The sequence below is a fragment of the Mesocricetus auratus genome, unplaced genomic scaffold (assembly GCF_017639785.1).
Source record: "Mesocricetus auratus isolate SY011 unplaced genomic scaffold, BCM_Maur_2.0 Super-Scaffold_100033, whole genome shotgun sequence".
Lineage (NCBI taxonomy): Eukaryota > Metazoa > Chordata > Mammalia > Rodentia > Cricetidae > Mesocricetus > Mesocricetus auratus.
In genome coordinates this window covers 11,600,995-11,622,237 of record NW_024429213.1, presented here as the reverse complement: position 1 = coordinate 11,622,237, position 21,243 = coordinate 11,600,995, and the positions used below count along the sequence as shown (strand labels likewise).

Genomic DNA, 21,243 nt, shown 5'->3' with positions numbered 1-21,243 from the left:
TTCTCTGTATTGTTTTCGAGGCTGTTGGTCCAGCCCAGCCTGGAACTCACAGAGATCCGCCTTCCTCTGACTCCCGAGTGCTGGGATTAAAGGCGTGTGCCACCACCGCCTGGCTCTATCTATATATTTGTTATTGGCATATAAAAAGTTATTTGTGTAACTTGGTTCTGTACTCTGCCACACTGTTAATTGTTTATCATTTCTAGAAGTTTTCTGGTAGAATTTTGGGATCTCTAATGTATAGTAGTATCATGTTATCCATAAATAGGATTAATTTGGGAACTTCTTTCCCTATTTGTGTCCCCCTTAATTTCCTTCTCTCGCCTTATTGGTCTACCTAGTGCTTAGACCGTAATGGGAGTAGATATCCCTGTCTCATTCCTGACTTTAGTGGGATTTCTTCAAGCTTTTTGTTCCATTTAGGATGATGTTGGCTATGGGTTTCTATAACTTTACTATTAAACTCTAGGATCAACATATCAGGGCTTGTACATCTACAGTGGACTGGTCTTCCTCCATCGATCAGCAGTCAAGATAATTATCCCTTAGACTTGCTTACAGGCCAGTGTAATGAAGTCAGTCCCTCAGCTGAGGCTTTATTGTCCCAGATGGTTCCAGCTTGTTTCTGGTTGACAAAGGTACCATTATAGTGGTCATGTCCGAAGAAAAGAAGACCAGGAAAGCCTGTGACACTAGGACAGCTTTTACCAAAAAGCCAAAAAGCAGGTTATGAAGCAGGCAGGGAAGCAGGTCAGAGGTGAAGTGTCTACAGACAGAGAGACCAATGGTATCTGTCAGAGAGCAGCTCTAGAGGAACAGGCACCCTAGGAGGTATTCTGGGGGTACTGCAGCTCTGGAAGAAAGCAGCATCTACAGAAGAGAACAGGAGAATAAGAAGGGGTTTAATACCATCAGCGTCAAACACTATGGCTTCTGAGAGCCAGGACTGAGAAAACAAGTAGTTGTGGGCTCTTCTGAGGCAGGTGACACCAAAGAACCAAGAGAGGAGAGGAGGCAAATGCCAAAATGAAGCCCCTAATGATCAGGGACATAGAAGAGGGAACTACAAGAATGAACTTGAGGGCTTTGGGTTGAAGGAAAGGGAACTGAAACTCAAGACAGGGAGAGTGGCATCCTAGTGACAAGAACCCCAGAGAAAGGAAAGAGGGAAGTGGAGAAGATCCTAGGCAACAGGATTCAGGAAAAGGACAGGAGCCAGAAAGAACCCCCTAGAAAGAGTATTGCAAAGCCAAACAAGGAAATATGTGGAGGAAGTAGTGGGGACTTACCATAAGAAAAACAGAGAAAATTTAAAGGAAATGGAAGACTTCCTGGATAGATATCACCTGCCAAAATTAAATCAAGAACAGATAAGCAATTTAAATAGACCTATAAACCCTAAGGAAATAGAAGCAGTCATCAAAAGTCTCCCAACCAAAAACAACAACAAAAAAAGCCCAGGGTCAGATGGCTTCAGTGCAGAATTTTATGAGAAATTCAAAGAACAGCTCATACCAATTTTCCTCAAAGTATTCCATGCACTAGAAGCAGAAGGGTCTTTGCCAAACTCTTTTTACAAGACTTCAATAATACTGATAACCAAGCCACACAAAGACAGAACTAAGAAAGAGAACTTCAGACCAATTTCCCTCATGAACATTGGTGCAAATATACTCAATAAAATACTGGCAAATCAGATCCAAGAACACATCAGAAAACTCATCCACCATGCCACCGTGATCAAGTAGGCTTCATTCCAAGGATGCAGGGATGGTTCAACATACGAAAATCTATCAATGTAATCCAAGCAGAGAAACAAAAATCACATGATCATCTCACTAGATGTTGAAAAAGCCTTTGATAAAATCCAACACCCCGTCATGGTAAGGGTCTTGGAGAGATCTGGGGTAACAGGTACATACCTAAACATAATAAAAGCTATATACAACAAACCAATAGCCCACATAAAACTAAATGGACAGAAACTCAACGCGATTCTGCTAAAATCAGGAACAAGACAAGGGTGTCCCCTCTCCTCACACCTCTTCAATATTGTACTCAAAGTTATAGCTAGAGCAATAAGACAACAAAAGGAAATCAAGGGGATACAAATTGGGGAGGAAGAGGTAAAATGTTCACTATTTACAGATAATATGATAGTTTACATAAGTGACCCAAAGAACTCTAGCAAGGAACTCTTACAGCTGATTAACACCTTCAGCCAAGTGGTAGGATACAAGATCAACTCAAGAAAATCTGTAGCCCTACTATATACAGATGATAAGAGGGCTGAGAAAGAAATCAGAGAAACATCACCCTTTACAATTGCCACATACAAGATAAAACACGTAGGGGTAACGCTAACCAAACAAGTGAAAGACCTGTATCACAAGAACTTTGAGTCTTTAAAGAAAGAAATTAAAGAAGACACCAGAAAATAGAAAGATCTCCCATACTCTTGGATAGGTAGGATCAATGTAGTAAAAATGGCAATCCTGCCAAAAGTAATCTACAGACTCAATGCAATCCCCGTCAAAATTCCATCACAATTCTTCACAGACCTTGAAAGAACAATTATCAACATTATATGGCAAAACAAAAGACCCCAGATAGCCAAGACATCCCTGCTCAACAAAGGAACATCTGCAGGCATCACCATTCCTGACTTCAAGCTCTATTATAGAGCTTTATTCCTGAAAACAGCTTGGTATTGGCACAAAAATAGACAGGTAGACAAATGGAATCGAACTGAACACTCTGAGATTAATCTACAAACCTATGAACAGCTGATTTTTGACAAAGAAGCTAAAATTATACAATGGAAAACAGCATCTTCAACAAATGGTGCTGGCATAACTGGTTATTGGCATGTAGGAGAGTGCAGATAGATCCATGTCTATCACCATGCACAAAACTTAAGGCCAAATGGATCAAAGACCTCAACATAAATCCAGCCACACTGAACCTGTTAGAAGTGAAAGTGGGAGGTACCCTTGAACAAATTGGTACAGGAGACAGCTTTCTGAACATAACACCAGCAGCACAAACACTGAAATCGACAACTAATAAATGGGACCTCCTGAAACTTGAGTAGCCGCTGTAAGGCAAAGGACACAGTCAGCAAGACAACCCACAGATTGGGAAAAGATATTCACTAACCCCACATCTGATAGAGGGCTAATCTCCAAAATTTACAAAGAACTGAAGAAACTAGTCTCCAAAACACCAAAGGACCCAATTAAAAAGTGGGAGACTGAACTAAATAGAGAATTCTCAATAGAGGAGTCTAAAATGGCTGAGAGTGCTCAATATCCTTAGCCATTAGGGAAATGCAAATAAAAACAACCTTGAGATATCATCTTATACCTATCAGGAAGTCTAAAATCAAAAACACCAATGACAGCTTATGTTGGAGAGGATGTGGAGAAAGGGGAGCACTCGTTCATTGCTAGTGGGAGTGCAAACCTGGACAGCCACTTTGGAAATCAGTATGGAGATTCCTCAGGAAAATAGGAATCAGTCTAGCTCAGGAACCAGCAATTCCACTCTTAGGCATATACCCAAAAGATGCCCATTCATACAACAAGGCTGTATGTTCCACTATGTTCATAGCAGCATTATTTATAATAGCCAGAACCTGGAAGCAGCCTAGATGCCACTCCACTGAAGAGTGGATAGAGAAAATGTGGTACATTTACATAATGGAGTACTACTCAGCGGGGGGGAAAAACAATGGAATCTTGAAAATTGCAGGCAAATGAATGGCACTAGAAGAAACCATCCTGAGTGAGGCAACCCAGTCAAACATGGTATGTACTCACTCATATATGGATTTTAGACATGGATCAGGGGAGTGTTGGCCTACAATCCCTTGGCCAGTGAGTCTTGGAAACAGGGAGTTTCCCAAGAGATATATATGCATACCCCAGAGAAGTGGAAAGGGGAAGATCTCCTGAGCAGATTGGGAACATGGGGGAGAGGAGAGGGAACCAGGAAAAAGAGAGGGGGATAAGAGGAGGGTAGAAGAAGACATGGGGGAGCAGGATGCTTGAGTTGGGGTAAGAATAGAGGAGACCAGGATGAAAGATACCATAATAGTAGGAGTCATTATAGCTTTGAGGAGAAAGCTGACACTAGTGACATTTTCAGAGATCTACAAAGATAACACCAACTGGAAACATAAGTAATAGTAGAGAGACTACATTAATAGCCACTACCTGATGATAATGTTGTTGACTACCTTATATGACATCCTAGAACCTTCATCCAGACACTGATGGAAGCAGAGACAGACACTCACAGTTAAACACTGAACTGACCCCCTGGAACCCAGTTACAGAGATGGAGGAGTGATGAGCAAAGGAGTCAAGACTGTGTTGGTGAAACCCACAAAGACAACTGACTGGACAAGGGGGAGCTCTTGAATCCCAGACTGATGGCTAAGAGGCTAACAGGGGACTGATCCAGATTCCATGACTGTAGTGTAAGTGAGGAGATTAGTGTTCACCATGGCATACGAATGAACTTGGGGAGCCCACTCCACATGGAGGGATGCTCTCTCAGACTGGACACATGGAGAAAGGCCTAGGTCCTGCCCTGGATGAAATGACAGACTCTGTAGATCCCCCCAAGGAGGACCTCACCCTCCCTGGGGAATGATGTGGGAATTGGGCTGGGGGTGGGGGTTGGGGGTGGGGGTGGGGCTGGTGGAGGGAGAAGGGGGGAGCTGGAATTGACATTTGAAGCATGCATGTTTCTAATTTAAATTAAAAAAAATAAAAATGTCTAATCTAAAAAAATAAGGAAAACAGAGAGAGTGGGTATGGAAGAATAAATACGCTCCAGGAGAATATTAGGGGAGGCAGAGTGGCACCTCAAGCTAAAAAGCTAGTGAGGAGGATATCACCATATTTTCACTAGCCCTTACACATCCAAATCACAGTACCAAATCTGTTCCTGGGGGGATCATTGATGTTGTTTGGATGAGATAATCTAAGGTTAGGAGTACCTCCTCTAGAACCCTTTCCCAAAGAATGAAACAGAGACTAGGGATAAGGATAGGGAAGATTTTTTTAAAAAATCAGAAGTATAAGAATAAACCTTAGATTGTTAACTGAGCACAAAGTATCCCCATCTGGGTGTACAGATAGTCAGATGGGTTGAGGTTGGATGAAAACAGCAATCTGCCCAGAATCTCTTGAGTAGTGGGTGTGAAAACTGCTTTCCATCTCCTCTGGAGAACACAGGAAGAAAGAACCACATTGATTACAGTTGGATTTGTCTACAAAGTCAGTTTCAAATATGTTCTGTGTGGTTTCCATTCCTCACAATGCATGTTTGAGACAGGAGACAGCTAACCAAGTTTGTTGACATGAGTGATATTTTACCTTTTGTTAGCTTTGGACTAGGGAGGCACAGATACTGACTGTATTTACTGTCATTTCACCTTTAGCTTTGGGGTTAAGGCCCCAAGTTGCTCTTCTGTTTAACCTTTAACTTAGCGGGGACAGGAAATTTGGGGACTACTTGATGATGTATTAGTGTCTGAAGATTCTAAACTGCCTCTTTCAGAATACCCCTCCTTTCCCAGTTTCCTTTTTGCATAATCCAACAGTTTGAAGAGGCCAGTCAAACCTCTAACTAGAAAGTGTATTTGATGTTTATCAGTGCCCTCTAACTAATGAAAGATTCAGAATTTCCAACTAAAACACATTATTTCTACAATGTTAATTTGACTGGAATAGAAGGGAGCTAAATGTCTCTCAAGATCAGGGCAGGGAGGTGAAACTGCTTTGACAAACATTTCTAGATTGAGGCTTAGTCTGAACTCATTGGGCACCAATGACATCTCAAAGCCTAAGATGTCATAAAGGTAGCTGCTGACCAATGAGCAGAATCTGGGGGATGTAATAGGCAGGGCTAAACATTGAGTATCTTCAGAGACCCAGTCCTGCTGGTGAACCAAGCAGAGTTTATCGGAGCCCTAGCCATAAAACCATCATGTCAGGGAAGAAGAACCCAGAAAACTCTTGCAGTGACAACAAGAAGATGACAGATCCTTCTTCTAGGCCCGAGGTACAGGTTCCTGTGAACTGTGTTTACCGCCTGCTGCAGGAGGAGCAATATACCCCCTGCCTAGGCTCCACCACGTCAGATTTCCTCCTCTCCGTGTTTGATAACCTTACTGACTACATCCTGGAGGTGGTGGGCTCCGAAGCCAACATCAGCAGCCAGCAAGGCATCTCACAAGATAGAGAGAGGCAAGGGAACAACCGTGAACCTTCTCATGCCTTCAAGAATGTGCCTTTCTCTATGTTTGATGAGACACCTGAACACAGAAGGAATGGCTGAAGAATGGGGGACAGAACCCAAGGGTGGGAAGCCTCACAAACTCAGCTAGGACCATTATGGCTAATAGCAGAGGAGGCTCCCCTGGTGTCAAGGAACACAAATAAAGGAACAAAAATGAATCTGCTTGTTCTAATTCTTTTCAATTTGTCTTTCTGAGTTAGAGGTGTCCACAAGATACTAAGGAGAGGATGGAGGATGGAAGTTGTGGTTATTAATGGGTGTATGAATCAGTGACTTAGAGTGAGCACTTCTCCGTGGGGGTGGTTTCGGTGAAGGAGTGGAATTGAATGATGGGAGGAATTTGGTGGAGGGAAGGGCAGGGAAGCCTCCCTCATCGACTCTGAGTACAAAAGAAGCCTCAGAGAAGTTTGGAAGTTGACTGGAGCCTCACTGGCAAGTTGGGATTTCAGTATGGTAACTTAGGAGATTTTGCTGATGACAAATAATTCAGCTTTTAAGTCTTCTTTCATGGGAGTGAAGGTCTCAGAAGAAAATGGATGCTGGGAAGGGTTACACATTGCAGGCATGAGCTTAATAGGACAGAGCACACACATGATGCTGGAGTGATGCTGAAGCCAGATGGAAATACACATTTTAGATGAGGAAAATTGGTTAAATATCTGGTTTCAGGAAATGCCTTTCTAGAGAGCCTGCGATATATAGAAATTAATCACTTTTGTGCAGTAGGCAGAATCTAGCTTGCCAGATATTTCTACTGTTCATTTGTCTATTATCTCAGATTGAGAATGTTTTACTCTCTGTGCGACCCCCCGGGAAGGGACCCCCGACCCTCGGGGGTGAGGTGATGAGGGTCGCTACTAATTTGGTGGGCCTTCACGAGCAGATCCCATCTGGAAAGTGAACTTCAAGAGGTTAATGGAATCAGGCTCAAGACAACTTTTGCTGATCAAGAGCCTTTATTTTTTGGGGCGCGCTGGAACTTATAGAGGAAGGACCTCAGGGGGTGGTACAAGCATGTCAATCAAGTCTCAATTCAAATATACACCAAATACGGTAAAGACAAAGCTGTAATTTTCCATCAGTCATCAGTCAGTCGCATTCCACAAATGCTTGTCAGCGTAAGTCAGGTGCAGGAATTAGGGAGGGGTAGGGAGTATTCAATGGAACACTTTAATCTTTTGTTAACAAAGACAATTACTCTGTAAGGGTACTTCCCCCTGGCTAGGCGGGTGGGCTGCCCTGTGTAAATTTAACTTTTATGGTTAGCCTTTTCCTTTGTCTCAAGGGCATGTGTGCTCGTAGTCACGTAGTCAGAAGGCCAAGAAACAGTTGACAGACTCCATTTTGTTCAAGGTTATAGCAGTCCCCAACATCTCCCCCCTTTTCTATATAGTAAAAGAAGAGAACAATTGGGTGAAGTGCCTGTCTTAGGTTACCTGGTGGGCTTCCAGTTCTGTACATGGCGAGAGAGGATACGAATTAAGTTTTTGCCGGCAATGTTTAGAGGGCCATGTTTGCTCCCAGACTCTGGCACCAAGCTATCCCCGTCTTAAGCATCTCCACAGCCTGGAGCAGAGTGAACGCGGGCGGTTGGCCAGGTACTCAAACTCCTGAAAGCTCAAAGTTTGGAATGTAGGTTTGTCTACAGCCTCAGGTTCTTCGGGGTCTTGTTGAGAGAGCTGCTGATAGTGAACCTGAACTGAATTTTTGGTAGCCTCATCAACCTGATTTTTAACAAAACCAGTAAGGCGATGAAATGCCCAAGGACCAAAGGAAATAAGTAACATGAAGCCAATAAAGGGTCCTAACAAACTAGGCAGCGAAGTCGATAGCCAGGGGGAGGTAGAGAACCAATTTTTGTACCAAGATTCACTTTGATCCAAATTTCTTTTTGTTTCTTCCAGACTCTGTTCAACTCTTCTGATACTATCTCTAACTAATCCTGATTTGTCTTTGAAAAAGCAACATTCCTCTTTAAGGGCGGCACAAACTCCCCCCTCCCGCAAAAAGGCGAGGTGGAGACCGTGACAGTTTTGTTGTATCACTTCAGCTAAGGAACCAACAGTTTGTTCTAAGTAATCTAAACCTCTTTTTAGCTCATCTACGTCTCTAATAACAGTGCGGGTTAGAGCATTAACAGAGTCCTTTGTGTGGATTAGGGAGTAAATTCCTGTGCCAGCTCCTGCTGCACCCAGACCAACCAATATGGCTAATGTAAGGGCGGTGACCGGCTCTCTTTTTTGGTGAGAGAGAGTCACAGTTGGATCACTTTGGGGCAATAAATCAGATTCAGGGTGAACAGTCAACTTGGGCACGAGTACAACAAGGACGCAGTAGTCCTTGTGCACAAGAAAAGCATCTACAATAATATGCGGGGATAACCCTGTGGAGCAAGCAAAAAAGGTGAGGTTGGGGGCAATAAGGAAGGAAGCATGAGCAGCAACTTGCATGGTTTGAGTACATGCTTCTAACAGCGGGGTGGGGGGAAGCATACGTGGTCCCAAAAGGCAGAGTCCAGATCCCACGACCTGTCCTAAGGTCACGCCGCGTGGTTGTGGCTGCGTGGCCCAGCGAAGCAGATTGGTGTCGTTGGTGTAGATGGGTGAGCCGAAGGCTGCAATTCCTTCGTAGAATGGAGGGATGGCCGAATAGCAAATCCAGCAGCGCTCATAGGTGGTGTTGGAGAGTGCCTGGGCCGAGGCGTTGACCATCTGAAGGATGAGGTCCGCGGTGGAGACTGGACCAGCGGGCATGGTGGGTTGATAAACAGTGGTGGTGGCAGTGGGAGCTGGAGAATGGAGATTAGGAAGAGGGCGAGGGGAGGCAGCCTTGGGTAGGAATGAGCCACCACCAGAGGGGTATAAAAAAGGATTGGGGCCAACAGCAATAGGGCGAAAGGAAGGGATTTCTTTCAAAAATCTAATGGAAAAGGTGAGGCCTGGGTCCGTGCCAGAAACATATAGGCGTAGACCCCAGTAAGCGCCTTGGGAACCTTCCCAGAGGAACCTTTTTCCTGCAGCCGTAAACTGGATATGCAGGAGGTTGCACCAACTGCGTGAACAAAGGGGATTAAGTGGTGTTGGGCCAGAATTAAGCTGTCTGGCCGGGGGATGTAAGGAGGGAAACTAAAATTCAAAAGGAGAAATGGAAGAAGTAGCAGGCAATGTGGTGTCATCTTAACTGGGAGTTTTGTTATCAACAGCATCTGAAAGAGAAAACAAGAGATTCCTCAGGGGCGCTTTCCCTGGGAGGGTTATAAAGCTTGACCAGTTTGTCTGGAAGCCACCGCGTTTCTCCATTGCTGGTGTTATAAAAGCAAGCATGTCCTTTTCCCCAGATAAGGACTGGGTGAGGACCGAGCCATTGGCTCGTGTGCACATCCTTCCAGAATACCTTTCACGGGTGGAAGGGTGCCAGAGCCGATCAGCAGCTGATCGGCCATTGTTGTCCAGAGTGAGAAAATTGAGCACAAAAAGTGCATGATTTAAAAGTAGGCGATGCTTGCCTTTGCGAGCGTACAGGGTTTCGCTTTCGGAAGAAAGCTTAAAGAGCATATTTTTTAAGGTCTGATTAGCTCGCTCTACAACTCCCTGTCCTTGAGGGTTAAGGGGAATTCCTGTTTTGTGGGTAATGCCAAATTTTTTACAAAAATCCTTAAATTTAGAACTAATGTACCCTGGGCCATTGTCAGTTTTAATGGCGATAGGGACAGGAATAATAGTAAAACAATGTAAAATATGGGCAATAACGTCTTTGGTGGCCTCTCCTGTTTGGAGAGAGGCACAAACAAAGTCACTAAAGGTATCCACCGTAACATGAATATATTTAAGATTACCAAAGGCAGAATAATGAGTAACATCCATTTGCCAAAGCTCACCAGGCACAAGACCACGGGGGTTGACTCCTGTATGAGGCTCAGGCAAAAGGGAGAGGCAAGCTTTGCACGATTTAACTATCTCTCGAGCCTGTTCACGAGTGATGGAATATTGTAGCCTAAGTGTTTGTGCATTAAGGTTATGTAATCTATGAGCCTGTTGTGCTAACTGTAAAGAGTTAGACTGATCAAACACAAACCAAAGAGAAGTCAGAGGTAGCTTTTATGCATCTGTCTGAAAGGTTTTTAGAAACCACCTTCTGTAGTGATTTGGCTAAGCTGGTACATTCAACTTGAGAGACAATAAAATGGCAGAACAAATCCAAAGACATAAAGTGAAGGTTCTGTAATGGCACTGACCACACACACACACACACACACACACACACACACACACACACACACACACACACACACACACACACACACACATACATACACATACACAGCGGTTTGAGTGTAAAAGCTCCTTTAGTTTCAGACACTGGGTACCCTGACCACAGACAGTTTGTGTGGGGCTGAATAGAGCATGGACTTAGAACCCAGCAGGGTCACAAGGCTTCAGGTGCCCCTGCCACCCATGGATGTATCATAAACGACAGTGTGACACAGCAGTGACCTCACAGCTTTAAGTTTAGGACTGGCTAAAGAAATGCAGCAATGGCCTGGTAACACTAGCTGGGCCATTTAGATGCTGTCCAAGCTGACAAAGGCCACATGGAACTAGAATGACATACTTTTGGGGGTCTGGCCGATCTCAAGAAAACTAAACAGACCAAAAGTGCCACAAAGACTCCTAACTAATACGTTTACATTCAAGCCTTCTCTTTAGGTCTTAAAGAGCATGCTGTTCAGAGGTGGAAAACTTTTTGTTGGAAAGCCAGACGAGGCCATTCCACAGTGCTCGAGAGAGCAGAGTCTAGTCCGCACACTCTAGCATATAATACTGAAATGTGTTGGGATCGTAGAAGCAAGGCAATGTCCCAGCACAAGATCAGTGCAATTTACAGGATCAACATGCCTGCCACAGGATGCCCATGACAGAGCTACACGTGTACTGTCTATGGGGAGCCAGCCAGCACGGTAACTTTGGGGAAGGGTTTAAAACATAAACAAAATGTTTGCATTCGCAAATGAGGCATATGAACACCAAGGGAGTGTAACATCTACTCAGGGTACATTCCTTTTTTCATAGGTGTGAAAAATGAGTTAGGGAGAGGTCACAGAAAGGTTGCTTATGGCATGCCTGGGACTACTGGGATTGTCCACTGCCTGTATAGCAAAATGCCCATGAAAAATCCTTGTAACAATCCAAGAGGTCAGGGCCATGCTGAGGGCCCTGAAAGTTCGTTCCTGTGACCAGCCAGCGCTACCACCACAGGGACTACCAAGAGAGGCCACCTAGCCTCTAAGGACTCCTAGACAACAGGGGTCCCAGCTGTCAGCTGCATGACTCTAGGCTGATCTACCTTTAACACATTGTATCAAATATAGAATTTGATTGAAAAACTGCTTGTAAAAATAAAATTTAAATCACCCTGTAGATCAATGCAAAAGCATACCACACTGATACATCTATAAGAAAAACAATTCATCCAGGAAAACTACATCTGTGGCTTCCAAAAATAAAGCATCCACAAACCTGATTTCTTTTTGATATCGAAAATAGGGGTATTCCAAGGAGATGTGGAGAGTTCTATATGGCCAGCATTGAATTGCTCCTGCACAAGCTGCTGGGCTGCTTCTAATTTTTCTTTGACTAGAGGCTATTGCCCTACCCAGACAGGATCATCATTTATCCAGGTGATTTTATCTGCCGGGGCGGGGGTGGGGTACAGGGGAGGTAGTAACCACTACTGAAAATTTTGAGCAGATGGGCTATAGCCAAGGCACGCTCTATCATCGGGATCGGGATTTTGGCGAGCGGCTTCTTCGGCTTGAGCCGCCTGTCTAGTGCGTGGTTGCCCCTGTGCCGCAGGAAGAGGTCTAGCAGGGAGAGGCGGTTCAGCTCCCTACCCTTCAGGGTCAAAAAGAGGGAACTGGAGTTTAGGTGATAGCAAGGAGAGGAGCTGTGAAAACTTGTCGCTGAGAGCTTGAACAAGAGAGGAAGCAAGAGAATCGACAGTGGAGGAGTATTTGGGAGCAACAGGTCGAGGGGGATCAGGGAGCAAGGAAAGATCATAGGGAGGAGGTCTCCTGGCCAGAGAGACCTCGCGCCCAAAGGCCTGAAGGTAGGCAGCAGCCTCTTCCTCTAGCTCCTGGGCAACCCCAGGATCGAGAGGTTCCTCAGTAGGAGCAGAGGCGACAGCCCGTAGGGAGGGGTAGATACCAGTGGCTAAAGAACGAGCTTTAGGGGCACATGAGGTAGGTTGATCAGAAGAAGGAGTAGGAAGCTTATCAAAGCCAGAGTTAGCAGAGGAAGAGGAACAATCTTTAGAAAGATCAGCGACAGAACTTGCCCTGGAGCTGGAACTAGAACACCCTCGAGAAGCAACCTCTAGATGTTGTTGGGCATCTTTAAGAATTTGTTCATTTCGGGGGCTTTCCTTTGCGTTAACAATGATACCTTTTAAGAGATCCCAATACTGGGATCGCTTTCAGAGCCTTTGATTTTGAAATAATTAGTTAATTTGGCCCCGACTTGTTCCCAAGTACTACAAACTATTTTTGGACAAGTAATGACAAACCAGGGACAAACTTCATGTACAAAAAGCAAAAACTTAAGTAAATCTTTTTTCTTAACCTCAATGTTTCTATCTCTTAATTCTTTCTGAATTACTTTAATAAATCTGGCTTCCTTATTTTTTTAACCTCAATGTTTCTATCTCTTAATTCTTTTTGAATTCCTTTAATAAATCTAGCTTCTTTGCTGATATTAGTCCCCATTTTCGAGGGACGGATGGGACGGCGGTGTTAACCTAGGTTATTAGACTAACCCTACTCTGCGCCACCCGGATGGGGCTTACCTGACGCCTTATGAGTGGGCTCCAGACTCGTCGCGCCTCTGCCATCCGATCGGTGGTCTGTAACTTGTGCCCCACGTTGGGCGCCAGTTGCGACCCCCGGGAAGGGACCCCCATCCCGCGGGGGTGAGGTGATGAGGGTCGCTACTAATTTGGTGGGCCTTCACGAGCAGATCCCATCTGGAAAGTGAACTTCAAGAGGTTAATGGAATCAGGCTCAAGACAACGTTCGCTGATCAAGAGCCTTTATTTTTTGGGGCGCGCTGGAACTTATAGAGGAAGGACCTCAGGGGGTGGTACAAGCATGTCAATCAAGTCTCAATTCAAATATACACCAAATACGGTAAAGACAAAGCTGTAACTTTCCATCAGTCATCAGTTGCATTCCACAAATGCTTGTCAGCGTAAGTCAGGTGCAAGAATTAGGGAGGGGTAGGGAGTGTACAGCAGAACACTATAATCTTTTGTTTAACAAAGACAAATTACTCTGTAAGGGTACTTCCCCCTGGCTAGGCGGGTGGGCTGCCCTGTGTAAATTTAACTTTTATGGTTAGCCTTTTCCTTTGTCTCAAGGGCATGTGTGCTCGTAGTCACGTAGTCAGAAGGCCAAGAAACAGTTGACAGACTCCATTTTGTTCAAGGTTATAGCAGTCCCCAACATCTCTGGAGATACTGGTTAAATTTTTAATGTCTAGATGAGGGAACCAAAGTGTTTTCACTTATGCTTGACTCATGATTGAATTGTAGAATTGAAGACATATGCTCGCTCTATTTCTTTGAACTTATATCTCCTCCCCGGCCCAAGGGCTTGACAACAGGAAATAAAACAAGTCCATCCTCAAGTTCCACCTGAGACACTAAAGAAAATCTAAGGAATGGTGACTACTTGATCACATAGAACTGTTCACCCAGTATGTTTAATATACCTACCATGGCTTCTCCCAGATTAAGGCCTTTCTTTTGCAATACTGCCTTGAAATTGTCTCAGAGGGCGATATTCTATACTAATTCATAGCCACAGGACAGAACTCTGGCTTTCCACATGAGACAGCTTTTTAACCCCTGAACAAGGTCTGAGTATGCTGATGGATTCCCCGCTGTTCCTTATCTGCCTATGTGGGCTATTTGATGTGTAACAGGTCTGTCAGTGACCAACAGTTTACAGAAGGATGTGCAAAATGTCAAAGGTGATGCTAGAATCTTAGATGCTGGAATGGTATGCTAAAGTGGGATGAACAGGGTTAATTGAAAAACAAATGCTTGCTGTACTGTTAAAGAAAACTGGAACAATTTTCCTGAAAAGGGAATGTACTCACTAATGTGAGCGGTTTCCTAACATGAGCACTTCCAGACTGGAGGAGGGCCAGAGCCCAGTGGGCACTAATGAGGTAACAAAGCCTGGCGTCACAAAGGCCTCTCCTGACCAATGAGGAGCAAAGACGGGCACTGGGCGGCTATAAAAGGGTGTGTCTTGAGAGACCCAGGTCAGAAAAGATCCGGAGCTGAACCAAACTCAACCTACCGGCCGGCACCATGGAAGGGAAAAGGCGAAAGGAAACCATCTCCCGTTCCAGAAGAGCTCAGCTCCAATTTCCTATGGATCGCATAGAACGCTTCTTCCGAGAAGGAAACGTCTCTCAGCGTCTGAGCGCTTCTGCACCTGTCTTTTTTGCCAGTGTGCTCGAGTTCGTGACAGCCAACGTTCTGGATCTGGCTGGCAAGGAGGCACACGCCAACGGAACGAGGCTCATAACCCCAGAGCAATTGTACCGTGTTGTACAGAACAATGAATATCTCCGTGAATTCTTCAAAGAGAACGGCAACTCTGTGGTCCCTGAGACACCACGACCTGAGGAGCAGTGATGACCCTTGGGTCACAGAAGCTGGGGGTTCACTCCTTAAGCCTCAAACTGCGTCAATATCCCCCTAGCTGGGGAGATAATTAGACGTGTTAATAAAAGTGTCTAAACCATTATCAGTGTTTCCGATTCCTTTCGGTCTGTCATTTTGAGCTAGAGGTGACCGTGAAACATCCAGGAATGGCCGGTGTAGGGGGAATGAGGTGAGGTAAGGTGTGGTTGGGTTGGGGTTGGAAGGGAATCCTTGGACAGCATGGGACACTTAAACTGATTTTGGGGGGGAAGTTTACAATGGGGATCATATGAGCAGTGGTCCGGATGTGACGAGGTGGATGAGGGATACAACAAAGAAGCCATCCTGGTGAGCTGTGAGCTTAGAAGGCTTCAGGATTACGAGTGTGGTGCTGCTGTCTGGAATGGGGTTGATGAAAACTTGGACCATGGTTGGGAAGACTTCATTCGTGGGTGGGAATGCTTCACTTCAGCAGGTGATGACGATGGGGGGGAGGCCATGGAATGTGGTTGGGAAGACTTCATTCATGGGTGGGAATGCTTCACGTCAGCAGGTGGTGACGGTGGGGGCAGGGCATGGAATGTGGTTGGGAAGACTTCATTCATGGGTGGGAATGCTTCACGTCAGCAGGTGGTGACGGTGGGGGCAGGGCATGGAATGTGGTTGGGAAGACTTCATTCGTGGGTGGGAATGCTTCACGTCAGCAGGTGGTGACGGTGGGGGCAGGGCATGGAATGTGGTTGGGAAGACTTCATTCGTGGGTGGGAATGCTTCATTTCAGCAGGTGATGACGATGGGGCGAGGCCATGGAATGTGGTTGGGAAGACTTCATTCGTGGGTGGGAATGCTTCACGTCAGCAGGTGGTGACGGTGGGGGCAGGGCATGGAATGTGGTTGCAAAGATTTCATTCGCGGGTGGGAATGCTTCACTTCAGCAGGTGGTGACGGTGGGGGCAGGGCATGGAATGTGGTTGGGAAGACTTCATTCATGGGTGGGAATGCTTCACGTCAGCAGGTGGTGACGGTGGGGGCAGGGCATGGAATGTGGTTGCAAAGATTTCATTCATGGGTGGGAATGCTTCACGTCAGCAGGTGGTGACGGTGGGGGCAGGGCATGGAATGTGGTTGGGAAGACTTCATTCGTGGGTGGGAATGCTTCACGTCAGCAGGTGGTGACGGTGGGGGAAAGCATGGAATGTGGTTGGGAAGACTTCATTCGTGGGTGGGAATGCTTCACGTCAGCAGGTGGTGACGATGGGGGGGGGGAGGCCATGGAATGTGGTTGGGAAGACTTCATTCTTGGGTGGGAATGCTTCACGTCAGCAGGTGGTGACGGTAGGGGAAGGGCATGGAGTAGTGTGGCATACTGTTGGCATGAACCTCAAAGGATCAGGGATGTAAGCATTGCAGCTCGGATGGAAAGGGATCCTGACAGTCAGGAGCCAAGGACAAACACATCATGCAGTTTACAGCCCTGCTCCAGGGAAAGGTTTCCCCACTGGAACAATTCTGCCCAACAGGGGAGGGTTTCCCCAATAAAGTTGTTACAGTTCTGCTTAGGTCCCTGAGTGTACTCCACTCCGGAGAAAGAAGGTCTCTCAAATCTCATTCAAGTCTGGTCTTGATCACTTTTATTATCACTCTTCCCTCTCTGCAACTGGAGCTAACCTCAGGACTTAGCTGTGGGTGTCTGCTTCTGCTTCCATCAGCTACTGGATGAAGGTTCTAGGATGGCATATCAGGTAGTAATCAATCTCATTATTGGAGATGGGCATTTAAGGTAGCCTCTCCACTACTGCTTAGATTGTTGGTTGGGGAAATCCTTGCAGATCTCTAGACAATTCCCTAGTGCCAGATTTCTCTTTAAACATGTAATGGCTCCCTCTATTAAGGTATCTCTTTTATTGCTCTGATCTATTCTTCCCCCTACTCAATCTGCCTGCTCTCTCATGTCTTCCTCTCCCCTCCTCTTCTCCTTTCTCTTTCTCATAACCCCCATTCGCACCCACGAGCTCCCAATTTGCTCTGGGGATCTTATCCCTTTTTCCTTCTCTGGGGGACCATGTATGTCTCTTTTAGGGTCCTCCTTGTTTCCTAGCTTCTCTGGTGGTGTGGAGTATAGGCTGGTAATCCTTTGCTCTGTGTCTAATATCCCCTTATGAGTGAGTATATACCATGTTTGTCTTTTTGTGGCTGGGATACCTCATTCAGGATGATTTCTTCGAGTGCCATCCATTTGCCTGCGAATTTCAAGATTCCATTATTTTTTCCTTCTGAGTAGTACAAATGTACCACATTTTTCTCTATCCATTCTTCATTAGAGGGGCATCTAGGTTGCTTTGAGGTTTTTGCTATTACAAAAAATGTTGCTATGAACATGGTTGAACAATTGTCCTTGTGGTATGAATGTGCATCTTTTGGGGATATGCCTAAGAGTAAAATTGCTGGATCTTGTGGTAGACTGATTCCCATTTTCCGGAGGAACCACCATACTGATTTCCAAAGTGGCTGTACATGTTTGCACTCCCACCAGCAGTGGAGGAGTGTTCCCCTTTTTCTACATCCTCTCCAGCATAAACTGTTCTTGGTGTTTATCATTTTAGCCATTCTTACAGGAGCAAGATGGTATCTCAGATTTGTGTTGATTTGCATTTCCCTGATGACCAAGAATGTTGAGAACCCAAGTGTCTTTCAGCAATTTTAGATTCCTCTATTGAGAATTATTTTTTTAGTCCCATAACCCATTTTTTATACTTAAATCATTTACTATTATGATATATATATGCATGGATATAAGTGCCACAGAATATGCGTGAAGTTCAGAGAACAACCTTCAGGACTCAGTCTCCTTCTACTGTGGGCTCCAGGGATAGACATGCATTTTTACTCATTGAGCCATCTCTCTGAGCCTCTTTGTCTATATCTTTTTTTATATATATATTTTATTTTCCAGTTTAAATTTAGATAAGAAACGAGGTTGCTTCACTTTTTAATTGGATTGTTTGGTGTATTTGTTAAGCTTGTATCCTGATATATTACTGAAGGTATCTATGAGTTGTAAGAATTAGAGGTAGAATTGTTTGGGGTCACTGATGTAAACTTCACATCATCTGCAAATAGCAAACGTTTGACTTCTTCTTTTCCAATTTGTGTCCCCTTAATTTCCTTTTGTTGTCTTATTTCTATAGATAGAACTTCAAGTACAATATTGAAAAGATGTGAAGAGAGTGGACAGCCTTGTCTTGTTCCTGATTTTAGAGGCACCATGTCGAGTTTCTCTTAATTTAGTTTGATATTGGCTGTTTGTTTACAGTATATTGCTTTTCTTATGTTTAGGTATGTTCCTGTTATCCCTGATCTCTCAAAGACCTTTATCATAAAGGGGTGTTGGATTCTGTCAAAGACTTTTTCAGCATCTAATGATATGATCATGTGATTTTTTCTTTCTCAGTTTGTTTATATGGTGGATTACATTGATGGATTTTCATATGCTGAAACATCCTTGTATCCCTGGGATGAACCCTACTTGATCATAGTGGATGATTTCGCTGATGTGTTCTTGAATTCAATTTGCCAATATTTTATTGAGTATTTGTAAATAAATATTCATGAAAGAAATTGGTCTGTAGTTCTTTTACTTAGGTGTGTCTTTGTGTGTTTTGAGTACAAAGGTAATTGTAGCCTCATAAAAAGAGTTTGGCAATGACCCTTCTGCTTCTATTCTGTGGAACTTTTAAGAGTATTGGTGTTAACTCTTCTTTAAATTTCAGCTAAAAGTCTGCACTGAAATCATCTGGCCCTGGGCTTTTTTGGTTGGGAGACTTCTGATGACTGCTTCTGTTTCATTAAGGGTTATATGTTTTTTTAAATTGCTTATAACTTCATGATTTAATTTTCATAAGGGATATCTATCCAGAAAACTGTCCATTTCCTTTAGATTTTTTAATTTTGTGGAATACAGGTTTTCAAACTATGACCTGAAGATTCTCTGGATTCCCTCAATGTCTTTCATATGTCCCCCTTTTCATTTCTGATTTTGTTAATTTGTATGTTCTCACTCTGCCTTTTTGCTAGTATAGATAAAGGTTTTTCTATCTTGTTAATTTTCTCAAAGAATCAACTCTTTGTTTTATTGACTTTTTGTATTGTTTTCTTTGTTTCTACTTTATTGATTTCAGCCCTCAATTTGATTATTTCCTGGCGTCTATTCCTCTGGGGTGAGTTTCCTTCTTGTTGTTCTAGAATTTTCAGGTGTGCTGCTAATTTTCTAGTGTGACTATTCTCCAGTTTCCTCATGTAGGCACTTATTGCTATGAACTTTCTTCTTATCACTGCTTTCAAAATGTCCCATAAGTCTGGGTATGCTATGCCTTCATTCTCATTGATTTCTAGCACGTCTTCAATTTCTTTTTTTATTTCTTCCTTGACCCAGAGTCATGCATTTGAGCATTGTTCAATTTCCATGGGTTTGTAGGGTTTCTGAAATTTGTGTTTTTGAACTCTAACTTTAAACCATGGCGATCCAATAAGATACAGGGAGTTATTCCAAATGTTTTGTATCTGCTGGGTTTTGAGTATGTGATTGGTATTAGAGAAGGTTCCATGTGGCAATGAGAAGAAATTGCATTCTTTTGTGTTTGGATGGAATATTCTATAGCTGTCAGTTAAACCCAATTGTGTCATAACTTCTGTTAATTCTTCTACTTCTTTGTTAAATTTCTGTCTTGTGGTCCTGTCTAGTGGTGAGAGTGGGGTGTTGAAATCTCCCACTATAAGTGTGTAAGGTTTTATGTGGGATTTGAGTTTTAGTAATGTGGGTGCCTTTGTGTTTGATTCGTAGGTGTTCAGAATTGAGAGTTAATCTTGGTGGATTTTTCTTTTGATGAATATGAAATGACCTTCTTCATCTCTTTTTATTGATTTTAGTTTGAAGTCTAATTTCTTAGATATTAGGGTAGTTACACAAGCTTGTTTCTTGGGTCCATTTGATTGGATAATCTTTTCCCAATCCATTACTCTGAGGTAGTATCTGTCTTTGATGTTGAGCTGTGTTTCTTGTATGCAGCAGAAGGATGGATTCTGTCTTTGTATCAAGTCTGTTAGCCTGTGTCTTTTTATAGGTGAGATAAGACCATTGATACTGAGGGATATTAACGACCATTGATTTTTAATTCTTGTTTGTTTTGGATTTGTTGGTGGTGATGTTATTGTGGGTGGATTCCGCACCCTCTTTTTCTTTTGACTTTTGGTAAAGTGGGATTATCTATTGCCTATGTTTTTGTGAGTATAGTTAACTTCCTTGGGTTGAAGTTTTCTTTCCAGTACTTTCTGTAGGACTGTATTAGTGGATATGTATTGTTTAAATCTGGTTTTGTCACTGAATATCTTGTTTTATTCATATATAGTGATTGAAAGCTTTGCTGGGTATAGTAATCTGGACTGGCATCCATGGTCTCATGGTGTTTGTAGAGTATCTATCCATGACCTTCTAGCTTTCAGAATTTCCATGGAGAGGTCAGGTGTGATTCTGATAGGTCTGCCTTTATATGTTATGTGAACTTTTTCCTTTGCTGCTGTTAATATTCTTTTTTTATTCTGTATGTTTGGGGTTTTGATTGTTATTTGGTGAGGGGACTTTTTTGTGGTCTACTCTATTTGGTGTTCTGTATTGGCATGTCTTTCTTTAGCTTGGGAAAGTTTTCTTCTATGTTTTTGTTGAATATGTTTTCTGCACCTTTGAGGTGGGTTTCTTTACCTTCTTCTATACCTATATTCCTAGGTTTGGTCTTTTCAAGGTATCCCATATTTCCTGGATATTTTATGTTAGGGATTTGTTGGACTTAAGATTTTCTTTGGTCAATGAATCCAGTTCTCCTAGTGTGTCTTCATTGCCTGAGAGTCTCTCTTATATCTCTTGTATTCTGTTGGTTATACTTGCATCTGTAGTTCCTGATTGTTTACCCAGCTTTTCTATTTCCAGAATTCCCTCAGATTGTGTTTTTCTTATTGTTTGCATTTCAACTTTCAAGTCTTGAACTGTTTGAACTGTTTCCTTCACTTGTTTACTTGTTTTTTCTTGCCTTTCTTTGCTTTCTTTAAGAGATTTGTGTATTTATTGTAATTTTTGTTTGTCTTTTCCTCCATTTCTTGAATTTTTTGGTTTTTTTTGTTTCTTCCATTTTTAAGGGATTTTTTCTCAATTCCTCTTTTAGGGTCTCTATC

General features: G+C 43.5%; 3 protein-coding genes across 5 annotated transcripts in view; all 3 read left to right on the top strand.

Moving 5' to 3' along the window:
* The window catches only part of Sytl5 (synaptotagmin like 5), a 288,981-nt gene that overhangs the window by 109,641 nt on the left and 158,097 nt on the right, over positions 1-21,243 (top strand). The window lies entirely within an intron of this gene.
* On the top strand, positions 5,911-6,470 carry LOC101833953 (huntingtin-interacting protein M). Its single transcript, XM_005080575.3, has one exon. The coding sequence runs from the start codon at positions 6,001-6,003 to the stop codon at positions 6,349-6,351; it is 351 nt and encodes a 116-aa protein (XP_005080632.1). The 5' UTR covers positions 5,911-6,000; the 3' UTR covers positions 6,352-6,470.
* On the top strand, positions 14,683-15,012 carry LOC101838880 (histone H2A-Bbd type 1-like). The gene has a single exon (XM_005080585.1). It carries the CDS (start codon positions 14,683-14,685, stop codon positions 15,010-15,012), a length of 330 nt encoding a protein of 109 aa, XP_005080642.1.